Raw genomic sequence first — 15302 nt, forward strand, 5'->3', positions numbered from 1 at the left:
AATTCTTTGTTTCACAATATCGATATGTCGATGTATTTGTTTCTCAAATATCTTTCAAAACGACGTTAATCCGTTTCAAGTACCGTTATTTTTTTGTTTGTTTGTTTCATCAATGAAACAATCTTATCTTGAGCAAACTACTCAAATGTTGATATCAGGTTTGTTTTATGAATTATACAGATAGACTTTATCTTTTTTTTTATTATCTTACTGAAGAGAGCAAAAAACTTATCAATGAACTTTTGTTTTTTTTTTTATTAAATTCCATAGAAAGGAACAAATGTTCTCAATAACTTGATTGTGATTCTAGTGCATTCCATCGAGAGAAAAAAAAATTGATGGAATATCAACATTGAAGTGTGTGCGTGTGTACGATTTGTCACCATTATCATTCATCGTCACCAATCAATTATAAACAATCAGAGAAAAAGTAAAATGTAACGATACACTGTTGTTGCTGGTGATGATTGATTAAATTAGATCATTGATCATCATTGTAATTATATGGGAAGCATTCCATCCGATATAATTATTATATTTGATTTATTGGTATTGATCAATCATTAAATCAAATCAATCATCCATTCGATGGATTTGATTGATGCTCAATTAAATTATTTTGAATCATTCAATAATTAACAACGAAAAAAGAAAAAGAAAATGTTGCTATAAAAACGAACAAACCAAGTAACCAAACCAAACCAAACCAAACCAAAAAAAATTAGACAAACTTTTCCATTATATAGAATCACAATATCTGTTTATTTGTTTTTGTCGTTTGTTTGTGTTTCAAACGAACGAACAAAAGAAAAAAACTCCCCGTGTTCAATCATCCATTGTCAAATATAAATCATTCAATTCATTAATCCATAAAAATGAAAAACGTAATGTTTGCTTTATGGCGTTCATTTTCAAGAAGAAAACCAATTGAAAAAAATCAATCAACACGTTTGAAAAAATGTTTAGGCACCACCGAATTAACTGCCCTTGGTATTGGATCAACACTTGGTATCGGTATCTATGTTATTATCGGTACTGTTGCCTATAAACAAGCCGGTAAATATTCCATTCCGTATGTGTGAAATTTGATTTCATTAATTTTTTTTTTTTTTTGCAGGACCATCGGTTGTTTTAAGTTTTATCATTGCTGCCATATCCAGTATTTTTGCCGGACTTTGTTATGCTGGTCAGTAGTAGTATATTGATATTTTGGTTAGTTTTTTGTTGTAACTTTAAAAAAACACATTCATTTTCCATACAGAATTCGGTGCATTAGTTCCAAAAGCTGGGTAGGTGTGTCCCACAAATTTTCAATAGATTGATTTTGTAAATTTTTTTTTCTTTCTTTTTTTCAAATTTAGATCAGCATATGTTTATTCCTATATTTGTGTTGGAGAATTAATGGCATTCATTATTGGTTGGAATCTGATTCTTGAATACATTATTGGTGCTGCTTCGGTTGCACGTGGTTATAGTAATTATTTGGATGGAATTTTCGATAATAAAATACAAAATTTTTTTAAAAAAACTTTACACCTTGAATTACCACATACAAAATGGTTTTCTGATTATCCAGATTTATTTGCCTTTTCATTGACAATGATTCTTTCAGGTATTTGATTTTAAAAATGTTCAACGGTCAATTAATTTTGTTTTGTTTCGTTTTGTTTTGTTTTCGTTAGTTGTTCTTAGTTTCGGTGTAAAAGAATCTACACAATTCAATTTGATATTTACAGCTATAAATTTTTTCGTTGTTTTCTATTGTGTTATTGTTGGATCATTTAAAATTAATTTTCATAATTGGAACATATCGAAAGATGAAATACCCGCTGATGTTGATGGCGGTAAAGGTGGTTTTTTTCCATTCGGTATCAAAGGAATGATTTCTGGTGCTGCCACATGTTTTTATAGTTTTGTTGGTTTTGATGCTATTGCCACCACTGGTGAAGAGGTATTGGATCCACAACGATCATTACCGATTAGTATCATTTTATCATTGACGGCTGTCACAATTGCCTATTGTGCTGTATCATCGGTACAAACATTAATGTGGCCATATTGGGATCAAAATCATGGTGCACCATTACCATATGTATTCGAACAGGTTGGTTATCCATTCGCTCAAAAAGTTATCACCGTTGGAGCTTTAGCTGGTCTTTCAACAAGTTTAATCGGTGCTATGTTTCCGATGCCACGTATCATTTATGCTATGGCCGATGATCGTTTGTTATTTCGTTTTCTTTCTCGTATTAATCAACGATTTAAAACACCTGTCGTAGCTACAATTATATCCGGATTTCTTGCAGCATTAATGGCCACATTTTTTAATATCGATGAATTGGCTGAAATGATGTCCATCGGTACATTACTTGCCTATACATTGGTAGCGATTTCTGTATTAATTCTGAGGTTTGGCTATTTCATTTCATTACTTTTTTTAAATCTGAAAATGTTTTTCTTTCTTTTTTATCACAGATACCAACGTCAATCACCTTCAGATTTTGATAATCAATTAACATCAATGATAACAAGTGATGAACATATTTATCAAGGATCATTATTGAAAAGAATTGTTAATTGGAAAAATTCTGATCAACCGGATGAATTTTCATCAAACATGAGCATGATTTTGATTGCTATATCATGTAAGAATGAATTTTTTGAAATTTTTCGAATTTTTTTTAACGTTTGTCTATTTCCACACACACACACATAGTTGTTCTGGTATTTGTTTGTAATTTCATGTTCATAATATTTGAAGATGATATATGGTCATTAACATTACCAATTTATGGTATCGTACTTTTAATTGGAATATTCATTCTATTCATACTGTCCATCATATGTTTGGCACGACAACCACGAACAATGGTCGAAACATCATTTCAGGTTCCATATGTACCATATATACCATTTTTTTCCGTTTTCGCCAACACATATCTAATGGTACATTTGAATCAAATGACTTGGTATCGTTTTATTGGCTGGATGTTTCTTGGATTCATTATCTATTTTTCTTATGGTCTAGTCAAAAGTGTTGGCTATCTAACACAAGTGGAAAAGAATCGTTTATCATTAGATTCCGATGATGATCAACATGAACCGATTGATGATGTCGAAGAAAATACAATCGCTGTCAATTGACTAAATTGACCAAAAAAAAAAATATTTATTTAATTTTTCCAATTTTTCCAATTTATATAATCTTGTTTTTTATTTTGTTTTAAATTAAAATTTTAAAATTTCAAAATTTATTATAAGTATCCAACCGTATAATGCGAACAATTTGTTGCTGTTGATCAATCAATACCAATGCACAATGATTTTGATTACCACAATAATGTGAACTAGAAAATATTGTCAAACATTTACCATCATTGAAATGAAATTGATAACCTTGTTGCGGTACTTCATGTCCACGTATCATTTTTGTTAGGCCATTATTGGCCAGGAATTTTGTCGTTGCAAATTCATTAAAATGATATGCAGTACCTCTGCGTATATTATTCAAATAACCATTGTATCATGATGATCGATGTCGAAAAAATTACACATTTCAATAAATTGTTGCTGATGACATGGATCTGACCACAATATTTCCCATGCAATGGGTGATTCTTTTTCTGGTTCCGGCAATTTCTTGGGAATTTGATTTATTTCTTGCAATGTTTTTGCCGATTTTGGTATTCCACCATGTGAACAGAATATTGTGCCATCAATTGTTGCTGAAATTGGTAATTTATCAAAAATTTGATTTGTAATTTCCCAGATTTTTTCACCCATTGTTTCACCATATTTTCTTAGACATTCTTTTTTATATGAATAAAATATTTGTAAACTACGTACTTCATGATTACCACGTAACATGGTCACTTTATTTGGACAAAGTATTTTGAATGCCATCAAATATAAACAACATTCAACGCTCCACTGGCCACGATCAACATAATCGCCTAGGAAAAGGAAATTACTACCAACACATGGTATTCGTTTCCATAGAACTTGTTCCATAGTAAGTAGATCATCAAGATTACCGTGTATATCACCGATAACATAACATGGTGACAAAATTCGTACACATCTATCTTCATGATCCAATAATCGATTCATATCATTACATAAAGCGGTGATTAATTTCCATAATAATTCTTTATCATTTTCCAATAATCCATTTGGTTTTTTATTCGTACCTTTATTTGGATGAAATTCACGAATTAATTTAATCATCAAATTCGGCGCTGATGATTCCATGTTGAATTGAAATTCATTGGAATAATTAATTGCAGCCAACTCTTCTGGTGATTTCAATTGATTATTATGGTAATTGATGATTTGTGAAACATCGATAATTGAACCATTTGAATCTAATTTTATCGAATGACATGCAAGACGGTATTGTTTTTCTTTACAATTCAAACAAATTCCTTGAAATTGATCGATAATTGATTCAATATTATGAAATTTATCTGATTTTTTCAAAGCTTTTGCTGCCATTGCACGTGAAATCTGCAAAAATAATGATTTGGTTGATCTACATAATGAAGAAGTGCCACGAAAACGATGTTGACCAATAGCCAGTACAAAATCATCGCAGGTAATCACTGTTTTACCATTAACAATTTTCGTTCCAATTTCATTTGCTGATTGTTTCATTTTCAAATCAATTGATTCCGCCGATGATGATGATGATAATCCTGGATTCATATCGGAAATCATTTTTTGAAATTCATTCATATCAAGATTACCGGTACAATTATTATTGTAATAACGAAAAATAAATCGTACTCTCCATTCACCATGGACAGTGTCTGGTTCAATTGTTGCCAATCCAAGTAATAATTCATGAAATGATAAAAATCCATTATTTTTAAAATTAAAAGCATTAAACAATGAATTTAAACGACAATCACGACGATTGAAACCAAATTTTTCCATATAACAACGAAATGATTCAAATGTTTGATATGTACTTGGATAACAATGTTCCACAAAATCCGTATAAAGACGTTCGACATCTTTTTCAGTTAAACGTGCTGATCGAAGAATTGATTCTTCAATATTTCTTGGCACTTCTCTTGGCAGAAAATGATATGCTTTTTCAAGGCTATATTCTTGTATTTGTTGCAAAATTGGTTTTTTCATCGATTGTCGTAAGAATTGTATCAATTCTGGTCCCCATAGGTTTGCTACATAATTGTTTAATAATTCATCAACGGCGATCCATTTAACATGTTTATTGTCTTGACAACAAACAAATTGCTGATTTGATGATCCATTTAATTCAACAAAATATGTTTGACGTACAACGAATTTCGATGTTTGTGGTGATTGTAGACGAAATATTTCTATACATTGACATTGATTGAATGGTTGTGGATGATTTTGTTGTCGCAAAATTTTCATTTGATTTTCATTATTATCGGTCAAAATAATCATAACACCATTATAGGCATTATCCGTGTAATGATAATCATCAATAATCGATGTGATCAATGATGTCGTAAATGGTAACCAAACAATTGGTCGATCATCTGGCTTTGATATGGCCACTTTTCTATGATTTGGACAATAGATAACAAATACATAACAATCATATGGACTTGTTGTTGTTGTTGCTGTTGTCGTGGATGATGATTCATGTTGTGTATTCTTCAATCCTTCTGGCTGTAATCCATAAAAATTGGCCACCGATAATGATGGTTTGGTATCGTTTCTATCTGTTTAAATAAAAAGATTTTGAAAACTATTTCGACTTAATGAACATAGAACAAGAAAATTTTTTTTTTCAAGATTACAATAAAATTCAATTCAATTAATGCGAAAAAAAATAAAATTAAACATGACGATGTGCTGCTAATCGCTTAATTTATGTAAAGATTTTCCTTGTTTGTTTGTTTGTTGTGATCATCATCATCATCATCATTCATGGACAATAACATTTTTTTTTCCTCGAACCTTTTGTTGTTGTCGTTGGTGGTGGTGGTGGTGGATGCATTATGATAGTTTATTTGTGTAATTTGAATTTTTTTCGTTGTTGTTGTTGTTTTCCGATTATTTCAACCTTACAACGGATTTAAATATAGGTAGGCAACAATGTGAGAATTTCTTTTTTTGTTGTTGTTTCGAATTTTAAAAAAAAAATTCTTGTGAACAAAAAAAATTTTTTTTTTAAAGGATGTTTTATTTCAATCTGATAATCGATGATCACAAATGTTCGTGCACAAGACGTCGTGTGTTTCATCGTCTCTTTAGTTTTGGATGAAACCAAGCTTAGTAACAAAGATTTTGATGTTTTTTTTTCATTTTCAATTTCCTTGTCTAGATATATTGCAGCCAAAAAAAAAGAGACAGAAAAAAAGTACTATTGCCATTCTGGTCAATCATTCACATTTGTTGTGATTACTTTTTTTTCGACAAACCAGAAAAAAAACCAAATTTTCACCATCATCATCATTATCAATAATCAATAATCAATGATGGATTCAAATATTCACAATAATAATAATAATAATGAATATCGTTGGCATCTTGAAAATCTATGCCGTGAATATCGTATTGCATTCGAATCACTAAAAGAATTAATCACTATACTTCCTGGTGAAAAAATTTTCTCACAAACCGAATTAGATAGATATGTACAGGATATATCCATTATTGATTCGAATCTCATTCAATTATCATCACATTATGGTATAGTATCGATTTTGAATCCATTCTTTGCATAATTTTTATTTTATTTTATTTTGTTTTTTCTAGATACATTATCATCATCATCATCATCAACATCAACATCATCGACAGCCATATCAATCAATGATTCATCATCGTCATCATCATCAAATTTACATTATTATTATACATCATTACCACATTCAACATTACTACCATTGAATGAAGACAATGTCGATGATAATAACAACAATAATAACATTCATTACTATGAATCTTGGAATTTGAATTCGAATTTAAATTATATTACTGATGATGTGGATGTCGATTGTCAGCATCAACAACAAATCATCATGAATGATAATAGTATCATTGTACAACAACAACAACAACAACATCATCATCATCAGTCACTAACACCACCATCATCGACATCCATACTAGTCAATTCAAACAATAATCAAATCGAACAAAAGAATGAAATGAAAACAACGAAATCAAACAAATCTGGCAAGTATATATTATCATCATTATTTTAATGAATTTGCTAAAATTAAATTCTAAATTGAATTTGTTTATTTTAGCAAACAAAAACAAAACCACAACAACAACAACAAACAAATCATCATCATCGACATCGAATCAAAAAAAATTAAAAACAAATGAATCAAGAATATGGTATAAATGTGGTTGGGATGGCTGTAGTTTCGGTAGTTTCTATAATGGCGTCGTAAAACGTCATAGTTATAAACGGCATAGTGGAAAAATTAAAATTGATAAATCATCAAATTTATCGATGCATCGATTTAAATGTGATTGGCCTGGATGTGATGTATCACTTGTTGCATATCATAAACTTGTCGAACATAAACGAAAACATACTGGAGAGAAACCATTTCGTTGTAAATGGAAATCTTGTAATTATGCTACAGCAAGATTATATAGTATGATTATACATGAACGTACACATAAATTCGATCCATTCTTTTAAATGGTTTTGCAAATATCAATTGTTCAAAATTTAATTAAAACAAAAAAAAAACTGAAGACGAAGACAGAAAAAAAGTTGTCAAAAAGTCAATCATCATCAATCGTCATCATTATTACTATTGGCCCTCATAAATTTCAAGTTTCCTAATAATGATGATGATGATCATCATCATCATCAAAAACGGACAAGACTTTCAAGGATCTCGAACATCATCATGATCAATATCATGACATCAATTGTCATCATCATCATCATCATCATTTACAATTCATATATTCATTACAAAACAAAAATATTGCTGTTATATTTATACATTTCGAACCGATAGCAGATGTTTGAAAAAAAAAGAAAAGAAAAACTTTTTCTTTTGTATATGGTATAAACTTTACATTTGTTTGTTTTTGTTGTGTGTACATGTGTGCCACACGACACGACTTTGTGTTTGTTTGAAAATTTATATTTAATTTAATTTATTATTATTATTACATTCATTGTATGGATAATAAATGGTGATCATCATTATCGCACACAAGAAATGCAACAGCCCGAAACTTTGATATTTTGTGTGTCTGTTCCGTGGCAAACAAACGAATATGCCGAAAATAAATAATGATGAGATCTACATATTTTTTCGATCACAAAAAGAAGACGAAAAAAAAGACCGATTTGATGGTGGTGGTGTGGTGTGGTATATATAGAAATTGCGCGCGTTTATAATCGACATATAATGCCACAACGAACGAATAATAATAACCGAACCTCTTCTCATTTACTAGAAGCGGAATGGTTTTTTTTTTTTGTTTGAAATTGTAGCAATGAATAAAATGATGTGGCGAGGAGGGTGAATGTAAATGTGGTGGTGACATACACACACACACACACACACATCTGTCATCATTTCCGTCCTTGAGATTGTGAGATATATGGTTTTTTTTTTTACTTGGTCGGGACACAAATACACACACGCACACATATCGTTTTTGGATCACAAATTTTTTTTTTGTCAGGCGTCGTTCTGCCATCCATTTCATTCATTCATTCATTCATTCGTTTGTTCGGTTTTGGTTCAATTTTCATTCAATTTTTTTTTTACGCGCTATATATACAAGTGAAAACCAAAATCATATCACGCATATACACGTGCATGTAATGTGTATGTTTACATTTTCTGTTGTTGGACATTTGTCCGTTTTCATCATCATCATCCACTTTATTATTATTATCAAATCTAACCTTGACGATTGACGAATATTCATCATCATCATCATCATCATCCAATACATCGACAATACAGATAATCTTCAAAATTGTCATCAAATTACCGGCAATGATGATGATAACCTAAAAAAAAACTTATTTTTTTCTTAGTTCGTTGAAGATAAAGTATTTATTTATTTATTTTTTTTTCATTGAAAACAAACAAACAACAACAAGAGAGAGAGAGATATGAATAAATTTTTTATTCTAATAATTGTGCTTTTTTTGACCTTTGCAAAAGGTATGTGTGTGTTGGTACATTTTTGATGAATTTATGTTCATTTTTTTTGTTTGAATTTAAAGGTCGATTGGAAATTATCCTGGAAAGATGTTTACCAAAAGCAGATATGGAAAATATTACAATAAAATGTGGACTTAATGAAGTGATTGCCATACGTGAAGCATTTTTCACTTCATCAATCATTGATCATCAATGTCCATTTATTGGTAATGATGTTGATCATGATGATTATGATGATGGAACCTCGACAAAAACAAAAATAAAAAATGGTCAACAAAAACTTTCATGTACCGATGATCTGCGTTTAACATTGAATTCAAAGTGAGTGGAATGAATTTTTTCACATTCTAATTTGTAACAAACAAACAAACAAACAAAAAAAATCGATTCCAGATGTTCTGGCCATCCAGCTTGTGTGGTAAACCTGCGTAAAATACATGCTAACCAATGTTCCGGTTATGATGGATGGATCAATCTGAAATATACTTGTGTTCCAGGTAAGTTTTTTTTTGTCGTCGAATTTTAATAAACTATTTTTCATTTTATTTTACTACAGCAGCTAAAATGAATTCCTATTGTAATGTTCAATTAACGGACAGTTTTGGTTATGTATCGAATCCTGGTTATCCAAAATTCTATCCACCATATGATTGTAAATGGAAAATAATTGGCTATCCAGGACAACGTATTGAGATACAAATACTGGATCTATCGTTGAAAGAACCAAGATTTACGAGTAATAAAAAATTATTGAATAATTATGAATGTACAGATAATTTAGCCATCGTTGATATGAATGTACGACGTATGATGTTATGTGGTGAAACGAAATCCAATCTAATTGAATATCGTAGTAAAACCAATGAGCTAATCATTGATTTTCATAGTTTTGAATTTTCACCAACACGTGGTATATTTTTCCGTTATACAAGTAAGCAATATCAACCATTGACATTTAATTTGGCTTTAATTTAATTTAATTCGATTAATTCAATTTCAGTGATTGATTGTCCAACATTGAAACCACCATCTAATGGCTATATGTATCGTAATCAAAGCTATGCTTATTATAATTGCTATTTTGATTATGTTTTCGAAGATAGTGGCCAATCATCGAAAATATTGTTCTGTGAATATGAAACATATTGGAATGGTACCGTTACACGGTGTATTGGTAAGTGCTATGAAATGATCATTTCTTTTTCCATTTTTTTTTTATGAAAAATTTTTTCACCATTTCTAAAGCAAAAGAAAATACTACCATCGAATCATCGATCAATATTGATGCTGATGATGATAATGAACCAATGGTAATGGAAAAAGCTTATGCTTTAAGTCATCGAAAAATGGGAATAAAATCTTCTGACCATCAAAATGATGATGATGATGATGGTCCAATAATTATTGAGAAAATTGATAATTTTCTAACAAGTAATAATGAATCAATTTTTTTTAATTTAAAAATTTATTAAAATTCATTTTTTTTCAAAATAATAGATCCATTAACATTCATCATCATCGGAATCATTTCATTGTGTATCATTTTCATTATAATAGCAATAATAATCCATTCGAATTATCGATATGGTTCCACCGACATATCTATTTGACCTCACACACTAAAACTCATTTTTGTTCTCAAACTCGAAGAATCGCTTTGTTGAAACGAAATTTTGCCACCAAAAAAAAAATGCCAAAGATGATGAAATTTTGGAACTTCTGTGATATATTATGAACGACGAAACATCATATTATTATTATATTATATATTTATTTCTTGCACACACACACACACATACGTGATTGATCGATCAAAAATTACGCCGTTAATTATTTCTTATATATTTAGTTGAAACACAAACGATCCAAATTTCCATATTCATCAAACATTATACAATTAGATGGAAGTGGAACTCGTTGATATTGCTGATGATGTTGTTGTTGTTGTTGTGATTGATGATGATGATGATGATGTTTAAAATTTGTTCTCGACGATTGTGGAGCTATATTTTTCTTAATAAAAATATCAATTTCATGGAATAATTTTTTATTCGATTCAATTAAATCTTTTAATCTGTTTAAAAAAAATTAAATAAAGTATGATAATAATACATAATTTGTGAATGTTTTGACTTACTTTTCTTTATCAAATAATCGATTCGAACGAATACGATTACAAACATCATTGTTTAATTGACGATCAAACAATGGTATACCGAAATGACAATCATAAATAAACCATTCATTGGGATTAAGATTATCAACATCAAAAATCGGTTGTTTATGATAATTGATGAATGTTAAATATCCACAAATACGATTCAGATTTATATGTTCACGCATTTTCGTAATGGCTGGATGTTTAGTGATAAATTCTTGATAAATTTGTTCATCTTTCTGTGGATCATCCAATAATGGCAATGGAATGTAAACAAGTTCATTTTTAGATAATTTAAAATAATTTTGTGGATAAGCTTGTATTAATACTGGATTGAAAATTGTTGTTTCATTAATGGCAATCAAAGCATTGGAAATGGACACCACCGATGAATCACGACCCCATGGTGTTAGCATAATACAATCATAATTGTAAAAAATTTCCGGTAACTTTGTCAGGCGTACACCTTTTGCAATCAGGAATGAAACTGGTCCAGAATTTGTGATTGAATAAAGATATAATTTGAACCAAATTGAATTGACTAATGATGATGCACCAAAATATGGTATTAGATCACTGGTGAAAATCTGTGTTTCATTACTTAATGGTGCCACGGACATGAGTAGTTCATAATTACGTATCAATAATCGTTCACATGAATCTTGATCTAAATTCAATAGACTTTCACAACGGATAAGATCAAGGCCTAAGCCTTTTGTGTGTGTGATGGATTCATTAGTTGTATCATTATTATCGTTGATCATGAAATCTTTTGTAAGATCAAAATTATGACGTAAAAATTGAATTGTTTGACATAGTAAAATAGCGTGCAGGAAATAACGTTCAGCTTCACCACCTTCATCATCAATAGCATATTCAATTTTGGCCAATTCAGCGACAAAATTTTCCATAGATTCATCCGAAAGTTTTCCCACTTCAAACATTGTAACAGCATGTGATTTAAGACCAGGTGATAAATTACCCATCATTAAAAAAGCGGCTAATGTTGAATCATAAAGTAGACCAATACGTTTAGTATTATCATTCGATTGTGTTCCAATCGATAGTGAATCTGATGAAATATCGGATGTATTTTTCTTTGAACAAGAATTATTATTTGATTGTTCCACTGGATCAACAATCAAAGATAAACTTGATGTTTCATCAGTCATGTTTAAAGAATTGATAAAATTTTCTTTCAAATTAAATGTCTGTCCAGCAGTTTCAGCAGATGTATTAGCCACATGTTTGAGCCATGAATCATGACAATTATTAACATTGATATCATTGTTTTTTTTGAATGCAAATCCCAATCGACAATACATAGAAATGGCATTCTTGACTAAATTCAAATCAATTTTTAAAACTTCCGATAATTCTAGAATCGTTGTCTTTTCATCGATGGATACGAAAATTTTATATAATAATTTTTCAAAATAATCACCAGTTGTACGATTCATAACGAAACCTTCCAATGGTGGTATGTAGATCAGATCATTATCATCGATGATGATATCAAAATAAATCAATCCTTTAATATATAAATTTGAAACAATTTCATATGGAAAATTTCCAGCTGGAAATGTTTTCGATAAATCATTGACAACAATATCGATGACCACCTTTTCTGTTGATGTTACCATTGATTTAATATCATCTTCAGTGATATAACCAGGTCGTATTGTCCACCAAAAATCAATGAAAAGTGTTTCCACTGGTTTTGTTGGCAACAATTCTCGGATAGGTTTTTTGATCATGCCTAAAAATTTTTTCGATGATTTATATTGATTCATTAGATCAATATATTGATTACGACCAATACCCATTAGACGAAAACAATCGGCAGCGGTAAAATTCGGTAATGTATCATAATTTTTTTCCTGTTCAATCATCTGTATTAGTATTGCTTGATAATATTGAAATGGCGTTATACGCATTCCATTGATAATGTATTCAGATAGATGATATGGAAAAAGCATATAATGATCACGGCTATAACGTAATAATTGGTCATGATAAGCACGTTGATTTTTTTCAACTTGTCGAACTATTAATTAAAAGAATCGTTATATAAAAATCGATCGAACATTGATCAATCAAACTTACTTAGATTATCTTTATAACGTAATTGATTTACAATTGAATATTCTTTAATTTTTTTGGCATATTCATCGGAATTATCGATAAGCTATGAAAAAAAACAAATGATGATGATGAAAAGTTTTAAAATGAAACAAAAATTGATTGACAATTACCGATTGCACTTCAGGTGGTAATTTATTCCATGGAATATTTTTAACAATATAATATTCAATATCCATAATTTGATTATTAATCTAGTTACAGTAATAATAATTAGATTTGGATTAAAATCCATCAACAACAACAAAAAACGAGAAGATTAAAACACAAACAAAACATTCATTAACAAGAATCAGTCAAAAAAAACCAGACAATGAGCACCATCTATTTATTGATTTTTTAATCAAATATCATCAATTCAGAATTTTTAATTTTGATCGAAATTCTAAAAGAAATTTGGCATTCTTTTCATTCGATGAATTTTCCAATTGATGAAAAATACTGAATATTTGTTGGTCAAGTTGTTTTGAATAATCATCATTTGGATGATGTTCCATATTTGATTTTATATGGATTTTAGCCAATTTTACAGCAATCATTTGTAAATCATTTAGACATATACAACCATCGATTCGTGCAATATAATCGCTAGTGAATTCCATGATCAGCAATGATAATGTTATTGGTGTAAAGATTAATATTCGATCCAATAAAAAACAAATTGTATTCATAGTGATTTTTCCATGTTTCAATAGGTTACAATGCATCAAAGGAAATATTTGAGTCATAAGGGCATTCAGATTGTTTTGAAGAAATTCCGCACTATCTTTACGGTATAAATTTTCAATCATAATCATGTAGATTTCATCTTTATGATTGTCATGTTGATTTGTTAAATCTTTCAATTGTGAATCTTTAGCTAGACGATGAAATTTATCTTGATAGGATAATAAAAGTTGAAAATTATCAATCAATATGACAAAATAATATGGATTCATGTCTAAATTGTGTAGTAATAATTTCATTTTCTCGAAAATAAGTTCCAAATAGCCATTTTGATTTAGAATATCACAACAATTATTGTTCGAATCGGTTTCTCGATCCCGAGGAGTTTTCAGCAATTTATTTAGACATTTTAAACTAATCGATTGATTTGATTCTAGTGGATTATCCAGAATTTGCATTGCGATTGGAAACAATTCAAAAATGTAATTACAAATTTTTTCATAGCTGTATAAATTAATTAGAAAGTAAATGGATGAAAAAAAATGAAATTCTGTTAAACTGGATTACCTTAAACTTGAAAAGATGAAATCAATTATATTCGAATTGCCAATGATTGTTGGCCATTCTTCACCTTCGCCTGTTCGTTTTTTCAATATAGAAATCATATTCTTCAACACTGTTCGATTAAGATAATCATCGAAATTGGATTTTTTATTCAATGATAAAAATTTTGTCAAGAATTTTTCATTACGATTCTGCTGAATCAATCCAATATAATCACATTGAAAGATTAGAGCAAACAGCCAAAGTTTTTCATTAATTTCTTTGGAAATTCTAAAATTTTCGATTAAAGAATGGAGAAAATTTGCAATCAAACCAGCCAATATTCGTATCTCTTTTAATTGTCGACAATGTAATGTTTCAATCCTTTTATTGGGCCAAATTTGTTCACAAAGAAAATCCAATAACATTATAATATTGCTAGATTCGTTGATGAATTCATCTTCAGAATATTTTATAATAATCGAAAATGTATGTTGTAAAAGATTATCAAAATCAGAAAAATCATTCACAGATTTAAGTTTAAAAAGATAAGATTCAAGATCCATTTTGTTTTTCGGGTGATTATAATGTGTGAAATAATAAAATTCATTCATGTTTTGAAAAAAAACTTGAAT

At 29.5% G+C, this 15302-nt stretch overlaps 6 protein-coding genes across 9 annotated transcripts; 3 read left to right on the forward strand and 3 right to left on the reverse strand.

The window, feature by feature from the left end:
• Positions 1-10: 10 nt before the first annotated feature.
• Positions 11-3254, forward strand: LOC124494756 (high affinity cationic amino acid transporter 1). Of its 2 annotated transcripts, XM_075735751.1 has the most exons (8): positions 11-158; positions 271-1056; positions 1118-1186; positions 1262-1289; positions 1362-1612; positions 1683-2409; positions 2476-2645; positions 2717-3254. In XM_075735751.1, the coding sequence occupies exons 2-8, from the start codon at positions 876-878 to the stop codon at positions 3142-3144; spliced, it is 1854 nt and encodes a 617-aa protein (XP_075591866.1). In that variant the 5' UTR covers positions 11-158; positions 271-875; the 3' UTR covers positions 3145-3254. The 2 variants fall into 2 exon arrangements, with proteins under 2 accessions (XP_075591866.1, XP_046913973.1); XM_047058017.2 differs by lacking the exons at positions 11-158; positions 271-1056; positions 1118-1186 and having other exon boundaries at positions 1273-1293.
• LOC124494690 (uncharacterized) lies at positions 3187-6027 on the reverse strand. The gene is given in 3 exon segments (XM_047057943.2): positions 3187-3522; positions 3525-5717; positions 5956-6027. Coding segments are annotated over 3 exon segments (2511 nt in total). The 5' UTR covers positions 5996-6027; the 3' UTR covers positions 3187-3244.
• Positions 5949-8196, forward strand: LOC124500280 (uncharacterized). Its single transcript, XM_075735754.1, has 4 exons — positions 5949-6083; positions 6323-6690; positions 6757-7179; positions 7254-8196. Exons 2-4 carry the CDS (start codon positions 6474-6476, stop codon positions 7658-7660), a joined length of 1047 nt encoding a protein of 348 aa, XP_075591869.1. The 5' UTR covers positions 5949-6083; positions 6323-6473; the 3' UTR covers positions 7661-8196.
• A 128-nt stretch (positions 8197-8324) lies between these two features.
• On the forward strand, positions 8325-11274 carry LOC124499652 (uncharacterized). 2 transcript variants are annotated; one of them, XM_047063590.2, is made up of 7 exons: positions 8325-9158; positions 9221-9479; positions 9552-9655; positions 9715-10089; positions 10159-10332; positions 10404-10589; positions 10656-11274. In XM_047063590.2, the coding sequence occupies exons 1-7, from the start codon at positions 9107-9109 to the stop codon at positions 10766-10768; spliced, it is 1263 nt and encodes a 420-aa protein (XP_046919546.2). In that variant the 5' UTR covers positions 8325-9106; the 3' UTR covers positions 10769-11274. The 2 variants fall into 2 exon arrangements, with proteins under 2 accessions (XP_046919546.2, XP_075591868.1); XM_075735753.1 differs by having other exon boundaries at positions 9718-10089.
• Positions 10605-13768, reverse strand: LOC124499565 (protein FAM91A1). Of its 2 annotated transcripts, XM_075735750.1 has the most exons (5): positions 13572-13768; positions 13423-13504; positions 11296-13363; positions 10958-11232; positions 10605-10877 (listed from the first exon to the last, which is right to left on the reverse strand). In XM_075735750.1, exons 1-4 carry the CDS (start codon positions 13635-13637, stop codon positions 11004-11006), a joined length of 2445 nt encoding a protein of 814 aa, XP_075591865.1. In that variant the 5' UTR covers positions 13638-13768; the 3' UTR covers positions 10605-10877; positions 10958-11003. The 2 variants fall into 2 exon arrangements, with proteins under 2 accessions (XP_075591865.1, XP_046919446.2); XM_047063490.2 differs by having other exon boundaries at positions 10605-11232.
• A 15-nt stretch (positions 13769-13783) lies between these two features.
• On the reverse strand, positions 13784-15281 carry LOC124499567 (uncharacterized). Its single transcript, XM_047063494.2, has 2 exons — positions 14692-15281; positions 13784-14628 (listed from the first exon to the last, which is right to left on the reverse strand). Exons 1-2 carry the CDS (start codon positions 15279-15281, stop codon positions 13812-13814), a joined length of 1407 nt encoding a protein of 468 aa, XP_046919450.2. The 3' UTR covers positions 13784-13811.
• Positions 15282-15302: the final 21 nt, after the last annotated feature.

Source organism: Dermatophagoides farinae, chromosome 2 (genome assembly GCF_024713945.1).
Source record: "Dermatophagoides farinae isolate YC_2012a chromosome 2, ASM2471394v1, whole genome shotgun sequence".
Taxonomy (NCBI): domain Eukaryota; kingdom Metazoa; phylum Arthropoda; class Arachnida; order Sarcoptiformes; family Pyroglyphidae; genus Dermatophagoides; species Dermatophagoides farinae.

What these genes read in the sequence shown, in the direction of transcription:
- LOC124494756 (XM_075735751.1), top strand. Translation starts at nt 876, where the DNA reads ATGAAAAACGTAATGTTTGCTTTATGGCGTTCATTTTCAAGAAGAAAA. An exon ending in TGTTGCCTATAAACAAGCCG is followed by an intron (nt 1,057 to 1,117) that starts GTAAATATTCCA and finishes TTTTTTTTGCAG; the next exon opens with GACCATCGGTTGTTTTAAGT. An exon ending in GATTTTGATTGCTATATCAT is followed by an intron (nt 2,646 to 2,716) that starts GTAAGAATGAAT and finishes ACACACACATAG; the next exon opens with TTGTTCTGGTATTTGTTTGT.
- LOC124499567 (XM_047063494.2), bottom strand. Translation starts at nt 15,281, where the DNA reads ATGAATGAATTTTATTATTTCACACATTATAATCACCCGAAAAACAAA. An exon ending in TTCATCTTTTCAAGTTTAAG is followed by an intron (nt 14,629 to 14,691) that starts GTAATCCAGTTT and finishes TAATTTATACAG; the next exon opens with CTATGAAAAAATTTGTAATT.
- LOC124499652 (XM_047063590.2), top strand. Translation starts at nt 9,107, where the DNA reads ATGAATAAATTTTTTATTCTAATAATTGTGCTTTTTTTGACCTTTGCA. An exon ending in CGTTTAACATTGAATTCAAA is followed by an intron (nt 9,480 to 9,551) that starts GTGAGTGGAATG and finishes AATCGATTCCAG; the next exon opens with ATGTTCTGGCCATCCAGCTT. An exon ending in AATTGATAATTTTCTAACAA is followed by an intron (nt 10,590 to 10,655) that starts GTAATAATGAAT and finishes TCAAAATAATAG; the next exon opens with ATCCATTAACATTCATCATC.
- LOC124499565 (XM_075735750.1), bottom strand. Translation starts at nt 13,637, where the DNA reads ATGGATATTGAATATTATATTGTTAAAAATATTCCATGGAATAAATTA. An exon ending in TACCACCTGAAGTGCAATCG is followed by an intron (nt 13,505 to 13,571) that starts GTAATTGTCAAT and finishes TTTTTTTCATAG; the next exon opens with CTTATCGATAATTCCGATGA. An exon ending in CGATTATTTGATAAAGAAAA is followed by an intron (nt 11,233 to 11,295) that starts GTAAGTCAAAAC and finishes TTTTTTAAACAG; the next exon opens with ATTAAAAGATTTAATTGAAT.
- LOC124500280 (XM_075735754.1), top strand. Translation starts at nt 6,474, where the DNA reads ATGATGGATTCAAATATTCACAATAATAATAATAATAATGAATATCGT. An exon ending in TCAATTATCATCACATTATG is followed by an intron (nt 6,691 to 6,756) that starts GTATAGTATCGA and finishes TGTTTTTTCTAG; the next exon opens with ATACATTATCATCATCATCA. An exon ending in AACGAAATCAAACAAATCTG is followed by an intron (nt 7,180 to 7,253) that starts GCAAGTATATAT and finishes TGTTTATTTTAG; the next exon opens with CAAACAAAAACAAAACCACA.